Genomic DNA, 21,586 nt, shown 5'->3' on the forward strand with positions numbered 1-21,586 from the left:
TTTTGCATTTACACAAGAATGTGATCGCTTTAGCAGCTCATTAAGTTGCATGACTAAAATCTTGCAAAACACAAAATGTACTATTGCTTTTTTATATGGTTACAATAATAAAATAAAACCAACTACATGAAACATATGCTGGTAGCTTTATTTTATTTTACTGCACAGACAAAGACACAAGGAGATTAACCGAACTAGTTCACTTCTGATGCAACATTTGTGTTTATTACATCGTGTGTGTGTGTGTGTGTGTGTGTGTGTGTGTGTGTGTGTGTGTGTGTGTGTGTGTGTGTGTGTGTGTGTGTGTGTGTGTGATTCAGCCTCCAATACTATTAAAAGATTTTACCATACACTGAAAAAAATATGTTGTTGGATTTACTTAATTCAATGGTGGACATTTGTTGCACACAGATGTTTTGCTTTGGCAGCAACTTAAACAATTGAGTTAAATTAACACAATTTATTCATGTTCAATAAATCTGTGCAATTTGTGTTGATAAAATGTGACTTAAACATGTTTTGATTAAGTAATTTGAGCTCTTGAAATATTTTAATCCTTCACAATTTTCTCACTTTATCCCAACACTATTCAATAACTTTTACCCAATACTACTTGGTCACTTAAATACTACATGTTATCTTCAAATTACATTTTGCTATTATATTCTAGTATCAAATACACAATTTTCAAATGGAGGCCTTATAACAGATTGTATTGTTCTCTTCCAAGATGGTTGCTGGCATCCACCAGTAACCTTTCAAAACAACATGTCTAATTTCACTGCAGTAGGTAAAGAATTAAACTGACATTACTCCTCTACTGAATCTATATAAATCAACAGTTAAATAATGTCAGTTCTTCCGTGTTCTCTGGAATCAATCGCAGCAAAGAAATTAGACTGTTTCTTTTGAAAAATGTTGGGAAAGAACAATACAAAACATTCTATTTAAGGCCTCTGACATCAAGATTCAGTTAAACAACAATTATAACTAAACAATTTGAGGTAATGTTAGTTTCCATTAACATTAAATTAGGTTACTGAATTGGCAAACACCTTCCTATTAACACTACCCATTTTACCCCAATAACTAAAGAAATTAGCACTTGCAGGTCAAAACCTTTATTCAAGAGACGCAAAAATAACATTGATACAGTGACTGTCAAAAAATACAGCACTGATCATACTGTGACATCTTGGTTCAAAACAGCACACTTAGAAATATTCAACGTTCTTTACTTCAACTGAATGAAACTGAAAATACCATTTCACACGACCCATATGGGATATTTAGACTGCATAACTGTTCACGCTACATCTCTTCACTAGTAAAAGAAAGAAAAAATACAAAGAGAAATTTAAAAATGCTGCCAAACAGACAAACAGAACTTGTACAGAGCAAAAGGAAAAACAAACAACAACAAAAAACAGCTCGTCCTCATGGCAGTTGCAGAGTATATAAAAATGAACCCTGCGATCCGTTCCTGGAATTGAGCTTCAAAAATGCAGCAGAACAAGTGTGAGATTTAAATGTCCTCTCACCTAGAGCTGGTCACCTCACATGCATAACAGTGAGCTTCGTTGCAGGAGCAGTTTTGTCTTAGTTGTGAGCTTTTCTTGAGAGCTGAGTTGCATCCAACTCCATTACCACCCTTTGAATCACCTCAAAAGTGTAGCAGAGTTGTGATGGGTAACTCATGTTGAAGGAATAAAAAAGGTCCAAACAGCATGGCTACTGCAAAGGTCACGTTATCCAGATCTTGAAGAACAACATCAGAAAAGTCATTGCCTGCCGCATCCTCTGGAGACAGATGTTCATTGTGGTTTTCTCAATCTGTGCAGTGGCCTCAGGCAAGTCCTGGTTAAACACAAAACATTTCTTTAAGATTCCTTTTTAAGCTCATCTCTTTTGAATCTACCAGTTCTAATGTTAGAGTAATTTAAACCAATGCAAGCAACATAGTAAATAGCTATAGCCAAAGAGTGGCCTGCCATGCTGCCATTCATGGTCTAACAGAGTTTCTAAGAGAGGGTGAAAAACATAATAATTTCAAATGCTTTACATTCGTTTTTGTTAGAAAGACACCGGCCCATCAGAAATCCAGGTTATGTCACTCAGAAGATGTTAGAATTTAGACTTTCAGCCCCACAATTTGGTTAGCTGTTGGTCAGTTGGTCTTTTTTTTTTTTTTTCAAACAAAAGCTAAAGTAAATACTGGTGGGATTTTCCTTTGTTAATTAGAATGACAAATTTAAAGTTTTTTTCACACTGATGTGACCCCTAATACAGGGGTGGGGGTGGGGCCTCAAGGGCCGGCGGCCGAGTTCACTACCAGGCCTCATGTGAACTTCAAATTATTAAAGAGGACTACTGGTCCTAACCAGTCCAATGAGGATCAAGTGGATAACTAAATGCATTTTTAGATGTTGCAAAGCCACAATCTACTCATAAAACACTCACCATGAACTCCTGCACCAAGATGTTGCAATTGTCTTTCACACAGATGCGGAGCACTTTGATGAGGGACTCCGAGCATTAATGTCATCCTTGAGTATTATAACAAAGAAAACAAAGATTTGTGAACTTTTCAGTAGCACAGAAGAAAATGATCCCAGACAAAAACTCTTGACTTTTTAAACCAGTCAACATGCAACACCAGCATCTACAAAGCAATATCAAAAGTTCCTGTTTGACATCAACTTTATGGATATATAGTTTCCAGAACATTTATTTTTAAAAAAAGATAATTTTTTCTCAGTGGGCCAGTAAATGCATGACGAAAATTATGGCATCCTTTTAGTGGAATCATTACTCACAGGTAATAGTTGACTGTTTCAATGGATGTAGCATAAAAATCTTTTACTGACCTAATGCAATACATATACACTTTGTAGTTAAAGAATTTTAAAGTTCTTACTGTCATCATGGCAGCTACATCCTTTAGCTTTGTGCCCTGTTCCCCCGATCACTTTGCAAACACTTTCAGCAGACTGTCAGAGAGAAACTCAGCTCCGTCAGAAACCTTGACTGTAAAGGCATGGTTGGGATGCACTGGAATGCTGCATTTTATCTGAAATGACATAAAATTATTTTGAAATAACAGCAGGCACTGTGCTTGGTTAATCAGTAATGTTTTGTTGAATAAAAACTGTGTTTCCAGATCTTATGGGATTAAAAAAAATCCAAAGATGTTTGTTTCTGATTTGCAACCCAACAACCCACAAGTTACAACCTCATTTCAGTTCAAGTGTGCATTAATGCGAGTCCAGTAATCACCTTTCTGGCAATACATACAGGTATAAGTTAAACCTATGGCAGATTTTGGATTTCTCAGTTGTATTAATAGGGTGAGTATGCATGCACCTAATAATTATAAAAAACCTATTATAATTAAGTTACAGAAACGAAAATAGAATATACTTGCTTACCATAACACCTTGAACCCACAATCCATCAGCTGACTCCTGGTGAAATGCAGAATAGAGGTCGTCTCTCAATGTGCAGCAAAAAAAACAAAAACAAAAACAAAAGGACAGCAGGTGAGGGCAGGAGGGGTAGGGATGTAAGCTAGCATAATGCCGCTGATGATATTAGCTAAAGCTGTTCAATGTCCAAAATCTCACTAACACCACGGTGCAGTAAATACACAATGTAACTGAAGAGTCAGTTGGCAAATCTATTCACACAGAAAACCAAATTATGTTATGAGTGCCTCATAATTAGGTTTAATGTGATATTACGGCTCTTGTGCCAAAGACAAATTCAAATGAAAAAGCGCCAATTCTTTGACAACAGATAAAACAGCAAATAAGCTAACGGCTCTTTTTTAGCATGTTACATGGCGACACTCTAGACGTTTAACTACATTTGGCTGAAATATGGTAAATATTAATTCAAAAAATCAAGACATACCAAAAACGTAGAGTTGGCTGCTCGACTTGACTGAGATGGATGCCTTTTTTAAACCACGATCCAAAGCCCGCGAGATGAAATCACGCGTGGTTTCACGAGATTTAACGTTGCTATCTTATTGACTTACTTCACCTGAACATGATATGAACAATTTAATACACCCTTTCTGCATATCATGTAGTTTTTACACTATATAGTTACATTTAACTTTAAAACATGAGGCAATTGTGTTAAATACATGCAAGATGCTTACATAAATCCAAGAGATGGCCAGTCCCTTTTTTTCAGTGTATACTGTGATTTCCATTAACAAGTTATACTGTCATAAACTACAACTATGCCTGCCAGTGACTTTGTGAGGTCATTAGACTTACTTAGAGCTTTTTATTCTCATTGTGCATTTTCTTGGGTAGCTGGACCACAAAGGTAAAGTAAGAAGAAGAGAAACCAATATACAACGAAGGCGGAAAATAAATAAATAATTAAATAAATATAATAAAATAAAAAACAGTGTATATGTATACATATGTGAGTGGAACTATATACATGGTGTATGTGTAGGAAACATTGAAACAGACTGGGACCAAAATAATTGCACATGAGCCAAAAATATTGCACATTAAAACAAATATTTACCAAAGCTGGAAAACAGAGTATTGAGAAAACATATTTCTGCTGAGACATTTGGATGGTACAGTCAAAATTTAAGGATACTTGCTTAAGTTTAAACCAAGCATTTACTTTGAATGTGGCGTGGTTGTTGGTTTTGGTTTCAGTATTTCAGAAAGCACTGATCCACTGGCATTTCCCACACAGTCATCTGTAAGAGAAAATATCCAGTAAACGGAGGTTCTTCAGAAGAAAATGTGTTGCTGATATCAAAGGTCAGAGGAAGAAGGCCAGACTGCTTCAAGGTGAAAAGAAAGCAACAGTAACTCCAAGAAGGAAACCACATCGGATGCAACTTCTGTTAACTGAAGTATATATATGCATATATTATTCCCCGCTCGCCCCTGCGGGCGGTCAATCCTTCAAGCTCGGGTCCTTTACCAGAGGCCTGGGAGCTTGAGGGGATCTTAGCTGTTCCTAGGACTGCGCTCTTCTGGACAGAGATCTCTGATGTTGTTCCCAGGATCTGCTGGAGCCACTAGCCTAGCTTGGGAGTCACTGCAAATGACTCCCAAGCTATATATACATATGTATGTGTATATACACATACATATACATATATATATATACACATATCAGTTGGTGGCATGCAGTCTGACTTCATCACATTTTAGTACCTGCTCAGATCTCTTCGAAGCCCGGCCAAGCAGGCACCATTTAGTACCAAGTACCAGGTACTGTGACATAATGGAAAACCCTGAAAACTGTGGCAAACTGTGGCAAGTCGATCTGATTAATTACTAATGTAAAAGGGGCTTTTTGAGACAGTGGTCTTGGTGCAGTTACAAATGAATTTCAGAGCAGTTCATTTATGGTATAGATTAACCATGACAGAGACACACAACCATTAACCTCTTTATGAATTAGAAAAAAGAGATGCTAAATCTTGTCATATTATGATTCTTTTTCAAATGCATTAGATTAGTGCTATCACTACAGGGGACAATGCTGCAGCCTTATTTGGTCTTGAGCTGCACGTTTACAAGGAAAGAGGATGATGCTTTTCCTTCTTTTACTTTAAACAAAACATCTCAGTTCAGTTCTATTCTCTGACACACTGTGGACATTTTCAGATTTGGTAGAAACTCTATCAAGATTTTATTCACAGCAAAAAAAAAGTGTACAGTATCTATTTCATCTACTGGCATCCATAAGCTCCTCATACAATGTACAAATTTTCACATTTACTATTTGACAAAAAAAGGAAAAAATATTAAGGAAGTTATTTATTTTGCTTTGGAAAAAAATTGTTTTAATGATTGAATGTTATGTCTGATTAATTTCTGAATTCTCAGACTGGTCCGGTGTGCAGGCCAAAATATGGGTATAAAAAGATGAATTCAGTTCCATGGCTTTGACTTTTAGTTTTTAACAAGTTTTTGCCAGATTTAAAAACAATATTTGTGCTTTCCTGTTATTAATGACTGCTGGTCTAATAAATGTTTTAAGCATTGTATCAGTATGATTTGTATTCATTCTAATACACAAAACTATTTATACAATTTTTTGCACAATTTGTTGGTTTGATAAATTAATCTTGGAACACTCCTGTGAGTAAAGCTGGCATACAAACATGAAATCACTTTAAATACAAGAAAAGGATCTTTTATAAAACCCACTGAGCCTGGACATAAACCCAAAGCTACATGAGAGTTTCTTAAAAACAGGTATATGAGATGAATAAACTCCTAGAGAGAAAAAATGAAACAAAGTTTGATTTACCAAATCTGTTATGAACTAAACAATAGTAGTAAAGCACTCCCGGATCTCTCGAGTGATCACTGAACAAGCTTTTCTTCTTTTCATCGTGGAAACATTCACGTGATCTTTTGTTTTGTTTTGTTTTTGCATTTGTTTTGCTGTAGTCTGATGTGACTATGTGTTTCACATTCATTCACATTGCTTTTTCTGTAATCGGGTGTCATTACACTAACTACAGTACTAGTGATGCTGTGATAAAACCCTGTGAATATGTCGAATCTGTCCGGCCAATTGCTTCGCCAAAACACAGATCACACAAAGCCCCATTCAACAGCTCATTTGGAAATACTGACATCTGCTGGTCATTCACTCTACAACAGCCCTGCTGTGATATATCAGTGAGTATGTGAACGTTAATCATGTATCAATTGCAGAATACCCGTATGAGTATGAGGTCCAGTGTGTGTGTGTGTGTGTGTGTGTGTGTGTGTGTGTGTGTGTGTGTGTGTGTGTGTGTGTGTGTGTGTGTGTGTGTGTGTGTGTTTATGAAACAACCCATCCACTCTACGATTGTTTTGCGAAGATGTCACATGCTCACAAAATGCTGATAATTTTAACATTTTTAGTGGCTCCATAATGTGCTTGCATTCTCCTCGGAATCACCCAGATCACATAAAACACTGCCTGGAATTCTGTAATGTGTTTTCAAAAGCTTGAATGACATAACGAGGGAGTAACGTTGTTTAAGAGAAAGGGGGCTTCGGTTGTACTTGGTTAAATGACATTCTGAAGAACGACAAAGGCCTCGACACAGACGTAACTTCCCTACTAACTAAACAATTTACAACGAAAGAAGCCCCCTGCGTACTCACATTATGATGAGTGTAGAATGGATGTTTTCACAGCAGGTATGGACAAGCATATGATCACAGCTACCAACATTTTCCCAGTATTACTATTTGTGTCACTTAAAGCACATTATGTCAGTTTGTTTAAGAAGCAGGGTTGCAGCCATTTCATTATGATGTCACTCTCAAAGATCACAGAGCAGATCACATAGCATTTGTAGAATCAAGAGATCTGGTACAAAGACGTGCATGTGGTGTCTTATTGCACCCCAAAATGATATGTGGCGGGATCTTTTAGTGGTTTTTGTACAGCGGATCAGTTAATTTGTGCGTGCATACCACCCCAAATGTACCTTGCATTCAAGAAAGACCTCAACTGTTACTGGAACATATTGCTCAGCTAAAATGCAGGTCCAGGTTTACAGGCCAGCTGTATTTCTGCTACGTGCACATAGAATTGACACTTCATTGCATATACATTTGCCTCCCGTTCCTTTTGTTGTTTTAGGTTAATACTTTAAAAGGCGATTTAAAAAAATTTAATAACGTGAGAGTTATGTCAGGTGGCATTGTATGTGTGTGAAAGCTGTACATTTCTCCTCAAATCAATGTTTTGATTCAGTGTGTCAACCCATGTGGTACTTTAAATTACACAAATGAAGGTTTAGAGTGCTGCAGTCTAGTAGGTATTGACTCAAGCAAGATTTAAAAAGCATTACAAGTTGATCATGACCCTAATTCAGAAAGCATTAATTTTTTCCTGCAAAAGAACACAACCTCCAGGCTTTTTCAGCATTGTCAGTTTGTGCAAAGAATCATTTTCCACTACATGTACAACAGGTGAAAAACAAATTAAAATAAACACATTAAACCTCCCAAGTGTTTTTTGTTTAATTGCTATTATTTTTCATTTCCTAAAGATTAATTGAAAGGTCCATGGAGTTTGGAGGGTGAGGACCCAGGAAACCGCAACAAGGAGGAGAGGGACAGAAAATGGCAAGTCGCAAAGGAGGCCTTGGAGACCATGATGAAAATGTCCACCTCACTCAGGCTTTTTGCTTTAGACTTTCCATTCTGGACCAATCTATGTGCAGAAATGTGCCTAAAACCCTGAAAACTGTTAAACTTACCACAGATATTCACTTAGTGTCTATAATAACAACATTTAATAGTTTCATGAATTGTGTTCATCTCATACCCAAACCACCTTTATCAAATTCTACTCTAAATTCTGCTCTAATACAATACCAGTACTCATGACCAGAGTGCACAAATGCAACATTGTTTTTTCATACTTGACAACACAATAAAACACAAGAAAAATCAGAATATGTTTGAGATTAGGATTTTTATTTGATGGTAAATCAATTTTCTTAAAATTTCATTTTGTTTTACTTTGATGCTATAATAGATGATTTTAAAATTCAGTTAAATCTAAGATTATATAGCATCGCAGCAAAACAAGAGTCTCCTCAAGGTGCTTTATAATGTAAGGTGAAAACCCTACAGTATTAGCAGGAAAATACCCAACAATCAAAAGATCCCCTTTGAGCAAGCACTAGGCGACAGTGGGGAGAAAAAACTCCCTTTTAGCAGGAAGAAACCTCCAGCAGAACCAGGCTCAAGAGGGGGCGGCCATCTGCTGCGACCGGTTGGGGGTGATGGAGAGACAATATAGGGAGACAAGATGAAATATACTTCTGTTGGCCAATTACATTGTTTTTGAATAAATTATTAAATGCTTCGAGATCTTTAAAGAAGCATTGTAGTGTGTGTGTGTGTGTGTGTGTGTGGGGGGGGGTGCAGCTGGTCTTTTAGTCATCGCTGCTGCCCCTACAGCAGCTCCTAAACGGCTTCATTAAAGCTTTTCCCACTGCTCGAAAGAACCTTGTAATTTTAGACTTCAGTGGGGGATTGAGTACAACCTCAATAATCATGTCCAGGAGATCCAGAAAAAGTTCATCAAAAGTGTAATCATCTGGTGTAAGAGCCGAATGTACAAACTGATCTGCAGAGTCAAGCTCCTTTATAAGGGCCTTACTCATTTTCTTTAGCATCCGCTGTTTGTTATTTTTAAGAGCACTCAGATATCCTGGGATTCTGACCTTATCTAGAAGCAGATCTGTAAGACGCCTGGTGATCGCTTCGTAATTTTCTATATTCAGATAGTTTGTGTCGAAAAGACATTTCTCCAGGAGCTCATCTAACAGACAGTTACTGAAGTCTCTGACAATTTTCTCAGACTCCTCCTGTAAGTTTTCAGAGGTTGATGGCTGACTTTGAGCTTCTGTAAGCCCAGCTTCAGTGATTGGTTCAGGCTCAGGGCTGTTTTCTGGGGGTGGGCCCTGCTCTAGTACACTCACGCAGGAGACTGTTTCATTTTTGGGAGGACAATCTGGACGTGACTCTGGTTCAGACAGTCTGTCATTTTCTTTTTGCTCTGTTGGAGTCAGTGCTCTTAAAATCACATCCTGGATGTCTCCCACGGCACCAGAAATCTTGTCACTTTGAACAGTTTGATCCAAAGCATCATTCTCTAACCACAGAAGAGTGTTTTGCAAAAACTTTTGCACTGAGTCTTCTACAGTCACATAGAGGACCTCGGGCGAAAAGGGTAACTCATCTGTTGGCTCTGCAGACCTAGAGATGACAGAGTCTGAAAGACATTTTCCTGATAGCATCACAGGGAGTACATATCTTTCAGTTGACTGGAGATGGTCATACACTTTATCTGTCAACTCCCTGGAAAACATCTCAATTTCCTTTATCCTTTCCAGGGGGTTCCAGATATGGTTCAAATGTTCTGGCCCGTTTAATTTATTAAACATTTGTTCAAGAACAGGTTTGATGGTGTTATAATCAACCGGGGAAGAACTCTTAAACATGCTATCCATCACTGGTGTGTTTACATAGCTACAAAAAGAACTGTAGCTGTCCATACAATCTGCTCTCTGATCATCAAGAGACTTGACCGGTTCGTGGAGACAGATGAAGAACCTTTTGTTTTTCTTCACCAGGTGTTTTATCTCTCTGATCATTTTGTAAAACTGCTTTTTGGCAAAAGCGCAGAAGTGGTCTTTGTGCAGCTTTTGGTCATTGCTTTTTCTGGATGGGATGCATGACGTGAAAAAGTTTTTCACCTTTTGGATATTTAACTGCACATTAAAAGCAGATTCGCGTGAGTCACATTTCTCACTAGATGTGACATCTTCACCATCAAAAGACTGCAGATTATCAATTATTGTCATTACAATGTCAGCTGCAGCTATTTCTGCTGGCGTGCTGGGACGCTGGAGACTTTCAGCTGTCTCAGCATCTGTGCACTTCTCTATCTCTGTGTCATCTTCGGCATTCGAATACTTCAGAGTGTCAAGTATTGCACTGACAACATCAGCCACGATCACTTCACCTGTGGTGCTGGAACGACTTTCCGCCATCTCTCCAGTTTCACTTTCTTTTATCTCTACAGGCGTCATGTCATTTTCATCCTTATTGTCCTCTGTGATTCCTGTGTCTGTGCTCCATTTGGTGAGAGCGCTGCTCACCTCCTCAACAACCATTGCCTTCTCAGAGATCTTTGATTCAGTACTCTCTGAATTAGACGGGCTAGGGGAACTAGCTGCGCCGCCCTTTGACATGCACTGGCTGCTTAGCTTAGCTGCACATTTTTCCAAACACGAGGCTGCGTGAGAGACCATGCGTCGAAGGTTTTTTGTGGTTGTCATTTTTCCACTGACATAAACGGCAGGATCTGACCGTAAATCCGAGTTGTTCAAGAGTAGAGTCACAGCTGAGTCGACCTTTTCTGAGATCTCCAATTCAATCAGTTTTGTCAGCTTCTTACTGGACTGACAGTTTTCATGGGGGATGTTAAGAGCGATGCCAATGCTGGTTGAAAGAGAGTCTCCCAGCGACGGAGCTATTTTTGCCACAGGTATGCTGATACCTGTTTGGGACAATTCGTCTGTCATTAACTCCTGAAGTGTGGGAAGTGCAGATTTCAGGATGCCGCTAGAAACTATCTGAATGATTTCGATTATCATATCAGCCAGTAATGCTTGGAGATCAGAGTCCCAGATTCCCTGTTCAATCATTCCCCATTGTACCTGGGAGAACTGATCGAAACACTTGGTTATAGCTGGTAAAATATGCTCGGGAATAATGGGGATAGAGCCTGTAGTCTGAAATTCAGCCATTGTGGACGTTTCTGTTTCAGTAAAATTATTTGAAGGACTTTGAAAATCTAAGATTCTAGAGTGCGAAGATCGCGGTCTGTACATCTCATTTACTTAACGCTAAGTAGATTGTGAGTCCTGGCGGGGTCTATATATAGGCTCAGTTGACTGTAACGTCACGGGCACGTCAAAGCGTTCGCTTACGTCACAGTCAGGCGATCAAAGCGTTCGCTACTTCACGTCACACGCATGCGCACTGTCTGTGTTTTGAACTCCCACGCACAGGCTTCCCGACTTAAACCGCTAATAAATTCTTACAGATGTCACAGGGTGGAAAGGGACAAGTTATCTAAGTTTTTCTACTATGCATGTTTTGCTGTGTTTTACCTTTTTAATATTTTAATATTGTACACTGGCTTATTTTTATGAGTTTTACTGCATGTTTTAATGGTATTTATTTGATGACTTGTCCTGGAAAGACTCCGCCCCTACCTGATAATAAACTGATCACACCTGCGAGAGATCCCAGAGAGGCCAATAAGAGGGCCTGGCAGACCAAAGGAAGGGGTTCGACCGAGAGGCTTGAGAGACGGCCAGGAGTAAGTGATGCCAGGCGGCAGCGCCTGCAAGCCGAAGGGGCTGGTGGAGCTGGGCGTTAGGAAAGGACGGGCAGCACCAGCGACTAGGGACGCGGAGCGAACAGGCGGACGGCAGTAGTAACGAGAGCCCAGCTTGTGCACTGCGGGAGAGCAGAGGCGGCGAGACAGCTGGTGCCGACTTGCAGTTTTAAAGAAGCGGCGGGCGGAGTTGAGAGCTCTGCCCACCCGGGGTAAGTCTTCGACTTAGCCCCTTTTATTGAATGAAAATTGCCGAAAAGAATAGTGACTGCCGCTCCCTCCCTTTCTTCAGCGTACCAGGACGCGGAATGCGGGGAGGAAGGCGAGGACTCCGCTGGGTTTCCCTTTTACATCACTTCGCTGGACTTTTTTAGTTCTTTGTGACTTTTATATCGTGGCGGATGCCACTGGACTTTTAATGTTGTGTTTTATTACTTTTTATTGTGTTACCCCTTGGCCAAGGTTGTTTTAATTCATTTTGCATTTTTAACTATTTAAATATAATAAATTATATTTTAATTATACAGTTTTTTAATCGTGTGCTTTCCCTTGGCGGCTCCACTGCTCTGTCCGTTTGGAGGAAGGTTTCCTTCCTTTAAAAAACGACACTGTGGAAATAAAATCAGCCTTTCCGCTCCGTTACACATACACATCGCGTTGGTGTAAAATACAGTATCTGGAAGCGAAAGGACATTTAGCCTCGTTATTTACTCTCTTAAAATGCACAACACCCATATATAAAGTAACCGCGTGCGGCATTTTAAGAGAGTAAATATTGACTCAAGCAAGATTTAAAAAGCATTACAAGTTAATCATGACCCTAATTCAGAAAGCATTAATTTTTTCCTGCAAAAGAACACAACCTCCAGGCTTTTTCAGCATTGTCAGTTTGTGCAAAGAATCATTTTCCACTACATGTACAACAGGTGAAAAACAAATTAAAATAAACACATTAAACCTCCCAAGTGTTTTTTGTTTAATTGCTATTATTTTTCATTTCCTAAAGATTAATTGAAAGGTCCATGGAGTTTGGAGGGTGAGGACCCAGGAAACCGCAACAAGGAGGAGAGGGACAGAAAATGGCAAGTCGCAAAGGAGGCCTTGGAGACCATGATGAAAATGTCCACCTCACTCAGGCTTTTTGCTTTAGACTTTCCATTCTGGACCAATCTATGTGCAGAAATGTGCCTAAAACCCTGAAAACTGTTAAACTTACCACAGATATTCACTTAGTGTCTATAATAACAACATTTAATAGTTTCATGAATTGTGTTCATCTCATACCCAAACCACCTTTATCAAATTCTACTCTAAATTCTGCTCTAATACAATACCAGTACTCATGACCAGAGTGCACAAATGCAACATTGTTTTTTCATACTTGACAACACAATAAAACACAAGAAAAATCAGAATATGTTTGAGATTAGGATTTTTATTTGATGGTAAATCAATTTTCTTAAAATTTCATTTTGTTTTACTTTGATGCTATAATAGATGATTTTAAAATTCAGTTAAATCTAAGATTATATAGCATCGCAGCAAAACAAGAGTCTCCTCAAGGTGCTTTATAATGTAAGGTGAAAACCCTACAGTATTAGCAGGAAAATACCCAACAATCAAAAGATCCCCTTTGAGCAAGCACTAGGCGACAGTGGGGAGAAAAAACTCCCTTTAAATAGGAAGAAACCTCCAGCAGAACCAGGCTCAAGAGGGGGCGGCCATCTGCTGCGACCGGTTGGGGGTGATGGAGAGACAATATAGGGAGACAAGATGAAATATACTTCTGTTGGCCAATTACATTATTTTTGAATAAATTATTAAATGCTTCGAGATCTTTAAAGAAGCATTGTAGTGTGTGTGTGTGTGTGTGTGTGTGTGGGGGGGGTGCAGCTGGTCTTTTAGTCATCGCTGCTGCCCCTACAGCAGCTCCTAAACGGCTTCGTTAAAGCTTTTCCCACTGCCCGAAAGAACCTTGTAATTTTAGACTTCAGTGGGGGATTGAGTACAACCTCAATAATCATGTCCAGGAGATCCAGAAAAAGTTCATCAAAAGTGTAATCATCTGGTGTAAGAGCCGAATGTACAAACTGATCTGCAGAGTCAAGCTCCTTTATAAGGGCCTTACTCATTTTCTTTAGCATCCGCTGTTTGTTATTTTTAAGAGCACTCAGATATCCTGGGATTCTGACCTTATCTAGAAGCAGATCTGTAAGACGCCTGGTGATCGCTTCGTAATTTTCTATATTCAGATAGTTTGTGTCGAAAAGACATTTCTCCAGGAGCTCATCTAACAGACAGTTACTGAAGTCTCTGACAATTTTCTCAGACTCCTCCTGTAAGTTTTCAGAGGTTGATGGCTGACTTTGAGCTTCTGTAAGCCCAGCTTCAGTGATTGGTTCAGGCTCAGGGCTGTTTTCTGGGGGTGGGCCCTGCTCTAGTACACTCACGCAGGAGACTGTTTCATTTTTGGGAGGACAATCTGGACGTGACTCTGGTTCAGACAGTCTGTCATTTTCTTTTTGCTCTGTTGGAGTCAGTGCTCTTAAAATCACATCCTGGATGTCTCCCACGGCACCAGAAATCTTGTCACTTTGAACAGTTTGATCCAAAGCATCATTCTCTAACCACAGAAGAGTGTTTTGCAAAAACTTTTGCACTGAGTCTTCTACAGTCACATAGAGGACCTCGGGCGAAAAGGGTAACTCATCTGTTGGCTCTGCAGACCTAGAGATGACAGAGTCTGAAAGACATTTTCCTGATAGCATCACAGGGAGTACATATCTTTCAGTTGACTGGAGATGGTCATACACTTTATCTGTCAACTCCCTGGAAAACATCTCAATTTCCTTTATCCTTTCCAGGGGGTTCCAGATATGGTTCAAATGTTCTGGCCCGTTTAATTTATTAAACATTTGTTCAAGAACAGGTTTGATGGTGTTATAATCAACTGGGGAAGAACTCTTAAACATGCTATCCATCACTGGTGTGTTTACATAGCTACAAAAAGAACTGTAGCTGTCCATACAATCTGCTCTCTGATCATCAAGAGACTTGACCGGTTCGTGGAGACAGATGAAGAACCTTTTGTTTTTCTTCACCAGGTGTTTTATCTCTCTGATCATTTTGTAAAACTGCTTTTTGGCAAAAGCGCAGAAGTGGTCTTTGTGCAGCTTTTGGTCATTGCTTTTTCTGGATGGGATGCATGACGTGAAAAAGTTTTTCACCTTTTGGATATTTAACTGCACATTAAAAGCAGATTCGCGTGAGTCACATTTCTCACTAGATGTGACATCTTCACCATCAAAAGACTGCAGATTATCAATTATTGTCATTACAATGTCAGCTGCAGCTATTTCTGCTGGCGTGCTGGGACGCTGGAGACTTTCAGCTGTCTCAGCATCTGTGCACTTCTCTATTTCTGTGTCATCTTCGGCATTCGAATACTTCAGAGTGTCAAGTATTGCACTGACAACATCAGCCACGATCACTTCACCTGTGGTGCTGGAACGACTTTCCGCCATCTCTCCAGTTTCACTTTCTTTTATCTCTACAGGCGTCATGTCATTTTCATCCTTATTGTCCTCTGTGATTCCTGTGTCTGTGCTCCATTTGGTGAGAGCGCTGCTCACCTCCTCAACAACCATTGCCTTCTCAGAGATCTTTGATTCAGTACTCTCTGAATTAGACGGGCTAGGGGAACTAGCTGCGCCGCCCTTTGACATGCACTGGCTGCTTAGCTTAGCTGCACATTTTTCCAAACACGAGGCTGCGTGAGAGACCATGCGTCGAAGGTTTTTTGTGGTTGTCATTTTTCCACTGACATAAACGGCAGGATCTGACCGTAAATCCGGGTTGTTCAAGAGTAGAGTCACAGCTGAGTCGACCTTTTCTGAGATCTCCAATTCAATCAGTTTTGTCAGCTTCTTACTGGACTGACAGTTTTCATGGGGGGTGTTAAGAGCGATGCCAATGCTGGTTGAAAGAGAGTCTCCCAGCGACGGAGCTATTTTTGCCACAGGTATGCTGATACCTGTTTGGGACAATTCGTCTGTCATTAACTCCTGAAGTGTGGGAAGTGCAGATTTCAGGATGCCGCTAGAAACTATCTGAATGATTTCGATTATCATATCAGCCAGTAATGCTTGGAGATCAGAGTCCCAGATTCCCTGTTCAATCATTCCCCATTGTACCTGGGAGAACTGATCGAAACACTTGGTTATAGCTGGTAAAATATGCTCGGGAATAATGGGGATAGAGCCTGTAGTCTGAAATTCAGCCATTGTGGACGTTTCGGTTTCAGTAAAATTATTTGAAGGACTTTGAAAATCTAAGATTCTAGAGTGCGAAGATCGCGGTCTGTACATCTCATTTACTTAACGCTAAGTAGATTGTGAGTCCTGGCGGGGTCTATATATAGGCTCAGTTGACTGTAACGTCACGGGCACGTCAAAGCGTTCGCTTACGTCACAGTCAGGCGATCAAAGCGTTCGCTACTTCACGTCACGCACGCATGCGGTTACTTTATATATGGGTGTTGTGCATTTTAAGAGAGTAAATAACGAGGCTAAATGTCCTTTCGCTTCCAGATACTGTATTTTACACCAACACGATGTGTATGTAAGAATTTATTAGCGGTTTAAGTCGGGAAGCCTGTGCGTGGGAGTTCAAAACACAGACAGTGCGCATGCGTGTGACGTGAAGTAGCGAACGCTTTGATCGCCTGACTGTGACGTAAGCGAACGCTTTGACGTGCCCGTGACGTTACAGTCAACTGAGCCTATATATAGAACCCGCCAGGACTCACAATCTACTTAGCGTTAAGTAAATGAGATGTACAGACCGCGATCTTCGCACTCTAGAATCTTAGATTTTCAAAGTCCTTCAAATAATTTTACTGAAACCGAAACGTCCACAATGGCTGAATTTCAGACTACAGGCTCTATCCCCATTATTCCCGAGCATATTTTACCAGCTATAACCAAGTGTTTCGATCAGTTCTCCCAGGTACAATGGGGAATGATTGAACAGGGAATCTGGGACTCTGATCTCCAAGCATTACTGGCTGATATGATAATCGAAATCATTCAGATAGTTTCTAGCGGCATCCTGAAATCTGCACTTCCCACACTTCAGGAGTTAATGACAGACGAATTGTCCCAAACAGGTATCAGCATACCTGTGGCAAAAATAGCTCCGTCGCTGGGAGACTCTCTTTCAACCAGCATTGGCATCGCTCTTAACATCCCCCATGAAAACTGTCAGTCCAGTAAGAAGCTGACAAAACTGATTGAATTGGAGATCTCAGAAAAGGTCGACTCAGCTGTGACTCTACTCTTGAACAACCCGGATTTACGGTCAGATCCTGCCGTTTATGTCAGTGGAAAAATGACAACCACAAAAAACCTTCGACGCATGGTCTCTCACGCAGCCTCGTGTTTGGAAAAATGTGCAGCTAAGCTAAGCAGCCAGTGCATGTCAAAGGGCGGCGCAGCTAGTTCCCCTAGCCCGTCTAATTCAGAGAGTACTGAATCAAAGATCTCTGAGAAGGCAATGGTTGTTGAGGAGGTGAGCAGCGCTCTCACCAAATGGAGCACAGACACAGGAATCACAGAGGACAATAAGGATGAAAATGACATGACGCCTGTAGAGATAAAAGAAAGTGAAACTGGAGAGATGGCGGAAAGTCGTTCCAGCACCACAGGTGAAGTGATCGTGGCTGATGTTGTCAGTGCAATACTTGACACTCTGAAGTATTCGAATGCCGAAGATGACACAGAGATAGAGAAGTGCACAGATGCTGAGACAGCTGAAAGTCTCCAGCGTCCCAGCACGCCAGCAGAAATAGCTGCAGCTGACATTGTAATGACAATAATTGATAATCTGCAGTCTTTTGATGGTGAAGATGTCACATCTAGTGAGAAATGTGACTCACGCGAATCTGCTTTTAATGTGCAGTTAAATATCCAAAAGGTGAAAAACTTTTTCACGTCATGCATCCCATCCAGAAAAAGCAATGACCAAAAGCTGCACAAAGACCACTTCTGCGCTTTTGCCAAAAAGCAGTTTTACAAAATGATCAGAGAGATAAAACACCTGGTGAAGAAAAACAAAAGGTTCTTCATCTGTCTCCACGAACCGGTCAAGTCTCTTGATGATCAGAGAGCAGATTGTATGGACAGCTACAGTTCTTTTTGTAGCTATGTAAACACACCAGTGATGGATAGCATGTTTAAGAGTTCTTCCCCAGTTGATTATAACACCATCAAACCTGTTCTTGAACAAATGTTTAATAAATTAAACGGGCCAGAACATTTGAACCGTATCTGGAACCCCCTGGAAAGGATAAAGGAAATTGAGATGTTTTCCAGGGAGTTGACAGATAAAGTGTATGACCATCTCCAGTCAACTGAAAGATATGTACTCCCTGTGATGCTATCAGGAAAATGTCTTTCAGACTCTGTCATCTCTAGGTCTGCAGAGCCAACAGATGAGTTACCCTTTTCGCCCGAGGTCCTCTATGTGACTGTAGAAGACTCAGTGCAAAAGTTTTTGCAAAACACTCTTCTGTGGTTAGAGAATGATGCTTTGGATCAAACTGTTCAAAGTGACAAGATTTCTGGTGCCGTGGGAGACATCCAGGATGTGATTTTAAGAGCACTGACTCCAACAGAGCAAAAAGAAAATGACAGACTGTCTGAACCAGAGTCACGTCCAGATTGTCCTCCCAAAAATGAAACAGTCTCCTGCGTGAGTGTACTAGAGCAGGGCCCACCCCCAGAAAACAGCCCTGAGCCTGAACCAATCACTGAAGCTGGGCTTACAGAAGCTCAAAGTCAGCCATCAACCTCTGAAAACTTACAGGAGGAGTCTGAGAAAATTGTCAGAGACTTCAGTAACTGTCTGTTAGATGAGCTCCTGGAGAAATGTCTTTTCGACACAAACTATCTGAATATAGAAAATTACGAAGCGATCACCAGGCGTCTTACAGATCTGCTTCTAGATAAGGTCAGAATCCCAGGATATCTGAGTGCTCTTAAAAATAACAAACGGCGGATGCTAAAGAAAATGAGTAAGGCCCTTATAAAGGAGCTTGACTCTGCAGATCAGTTTGTACATTCGGCTCTTACACCAGATGATTACACTTTTGATGAACTTTTTCTGGATCTCCTGGACATGATTATTGAGGTTGCTTTGGATCAAACTGTTCAAAGTGACAAGATTTCTGGTGCCGTGGGAGACATCCAGGATGTGATTTTAAGAGCACTGACTCCAACAGAGCAAAAAGAAAATGACAGACTGTCTGAACCAGAGTCACGTCCAGATTGTCCTCCCAAAAATGAAACAGTCTCCTGCGTGAGTGTACTAGAGCAGGGCCCACCCCCAGAAAACAGCCCTGAGCCTGAACCAATCACTGAAGCTGGGCTTACAGAAGCTCAAAGTCAGCCATCAACCTCTGAAAACTTACAGGAGGAGTCTGAGAAAATTGTCAGAGACTTCAGTAACTGTCTGTTAGATGAGCTCCTGGAGAAATGTCTTTTCGACACAAACTATCTGAATATAGAAAATTACGAAGCGATCACCAGGCGTCTTACAGATCTGCTTCTAGATAAGGTCAGAATCCCAGGATATCTGAGTGCTCTTAAAAATAACAAACGGCGGATGCTAAAGAAAATGAGTAAGGCCCTTATAAAGGAGCTTGACTCTGCAGATCAGTTTGTACATTCGGCTCTTACACCAGATGATTACACTTTTGATGAACTTTTTCTGGATCTCCTGGACATGATTATTGAGGTTGTACTCAATCCCCCACTGAAGTCTAAAATTACAAAGTTCTTTCGGGCAGTGGGAAAAGCTTTAACGAAGCCGTTTAGGAGCTGCTGTAGGGGCAGCAGCGATGACTAAAAGACCAGCTGCACCCCCCCCCCCCCCCCACACACACACACACACACACACACACACTACAATGCTTCTTTAAAGATCTCGAAGCATTTAATAATTTATTCAAAAACAATGTAATTGGCCAACAGAAGTATATTTCATCTTGTCTCCCTATATTGTCTCTCCATCACCCCCAACCGGTCGCAGCAGATGGCCGCCCCCTCTTGAGCCTGGTTCTGCTGGAGGTTTCTTCCTATTTAAAGGGAGTTTTTTCTCCCCACTGTCGCCTAGTGCTTGCTCAAAGGGGATCTTTTGATTGTTGGGTATTTTCCTGCTAATACTGTAGGGTTTTCACCTTACATTATAAAGCACCTTGAGGAGACTCTTGTTTTGCTGCGATGCTATATAATCTTAGATTTAACTGAATTTTAAAATCATCTATTATAGCATCAAAGTAAAACAAAATGAAATTTTAAGAAAATTGATTTACCATCAAATAAAAATCCTAATCTCAAACATATTCTGATTTTTCTTGTGTTTTATTGTGTTGTCAAGTATGAAAAAACAATGTTGCATTTGTGCACTCTGGTCATGAGTACTGGTATTGTATTAGAGCAGAATTTAGAGTAGAATTTGATAAAGGTGGTTTGGGTATGAGATGAACACAATTCATGAAACTATTAAATGTTGTTATTATAGACACTAAGTGAATATCTGTGGTAAGTTTAACAGTTTTCAGGGTTTTAGGCACATTTCTGCACATAGATTGGTCCAGAATGGAAAGTCTAAAGCAAAAAGCCTGAGTGAGGTGGACATTTTCATCATGGTCTCCAAGGCCTCCTTTGCGACTTGCCATTTTCTGTCCCTCTCCTCCTTGTTGCGGTTTCCTGGGTCCTCACCCTCCAAACTCCATGGACCTTTCAATTAATCTTTAGGAAATGAAAAATAATAGCAATTAAACAAAAAACACTTGGGAGGTTTAATGTGTTTATTTTAATTTGTTTTTCACCTGTTGTACATGTAGTGGAAAATGATTCTTTGCACAAACTGACAATGCTGAAAAAGCCTGGAGGTTGTGTTCTTTTGCAGGAAAAAATTAATGCTTTCTGAATTAGGGTCATGATCAACTTGTAATGCTTTTTAAATCTTGCTTGAGTCAATATTTACTCTCTTAAAATGCCGCACGCGGTTACTTTATATATGGGTGTTGTGCATTTTAAGAGAGTAAATAACGAGGCTAAATGTCCTTTCGCTTCCAGATACTGTATTTTACACCAACACGATGTGTATGTAAGAATTTATTAGCGGTTTAAGTCGGGAAGCCTGTGCGTGGGAGTTCAAAACACAGACAGTGCGCATGCGTGTGACGTGAAGTAGCGAACGCTTTGATCGCCTGACTGTGACTTAAGCGAACGCTTTGACGTGCCCGTGACGTTACAGTCAACTGAGCCTATATATAGAACCCGCCAGGACTCACAATCTACTTAGCGTTAAGTAAATGAGATGTACAGACCGCGATCTTCGCACTCTAGAATCTTAGATTTTCAAAGTCCTTCAAATAATTTTACTGAAACCGAAACGTCCACAATGGCTGAATTTCAGACTACAGGCTCTATCCCCATTATTCCCGAGCATATTTTACCAGCTATAACCAAGTGTTTCGATCAGTTCTCCCAGGTACAATGGGGAATGATTGAACAGGGAATCTGGGACTCTGATCTCCAAGCATTACTGGCTGATATGATAATCGAAATCATTCAGATAGTTTCTAGCGGCATCCTGA

General features: G+C 40.3%; 2 protein-coding genes across 3 annotated transcripts in view; one reads left to right on the forward strand and one right to left on the reverse strand.

Annotated features, from left to right (window-relative positions):
• Window positions 1–8,739: 8,739 nt before the first annotated feature.
• On the reverse strand, window positions 8,740–16,366 carry LOC113013080 (uncharacterized). Its single transcript, XM_026153683.1, has 2 exons — window positions 13,932–16,366; window positions 8,740–9,658 (listed from the first exon to the last, which is right to left on the reverse strand). The coding sequence occupies exons 1-2, from the start codon at window positions 16,287–16,289 to the stop codon at window positions 8,945–8,947; spliced, it is 3,072 nt and encodes a 1,023-aa protein (XP_026009468.1). The 5' UTR covers window positions 16,290–16,366; the 3' UTR covers window positions 8,740–8,944.
• Window positions 16,367–16,443: 77 nt separating this feature from the next.
• LOC113013082 (uncharacterized) overlaps window positions 16,444–21,586 on the forward strand; it is a 29,173-nt gene continuing 24,030 nt past the window's right edge. Inside the window, exons 1-2 of one of the 2 annotated variants that reach the window (XM_026153685.1) lie at window positions 16,444–18,544; window positions 19,151–19,719. In XM_026153685.1, the coding sequence (XP_026009470.1) occupies window positions 16,756–18,544; window positions 19,151–19,719 (2,358 nt within the window). In that variant the 5' untranslated portion in view covers window positions 16,444–16,755. Of the gene's footprint in view, window positions 19,720–21,586 lie in introns of both variants that reach the window. The other variant, XM_026153684.1, reaches the window with a different exon arrangement.

The sequence above is a fragment of the Astatotilapia calliptera genome, chromosome 20 (genome assembly GCF_900246225.1).
Source record: "Astatotilapia calliptera chromosome 20, fAstCal1.2, whole genome shotgun sequence".
NCBI classification, from domain to species: Eukaryota; Metazoa; Chordata; class Actinopteri; order Cichliformes; family Cichlidae; genus Astatotilapia; species Astatotilapia calliptera.

What these genes read in the sequence shown, in the direction of transcription:
- LOC113013080 (XM_026153683.1), bottom strand. Translation starts at nt 16,289, where the DNA reads ATGTACAGACCGCGATCTTCGCACTCTAGAATCTTAGATTTTCAAAGT. An exon ending in TGGACATGATTATTGAGGTT is followed by an intron (nt 9,659 to 13,931) that starts GTACTCAATCCC and finishes TTAGAGAATGAT; the next exon opens with GCTTTGGATCAAACTGTTCA.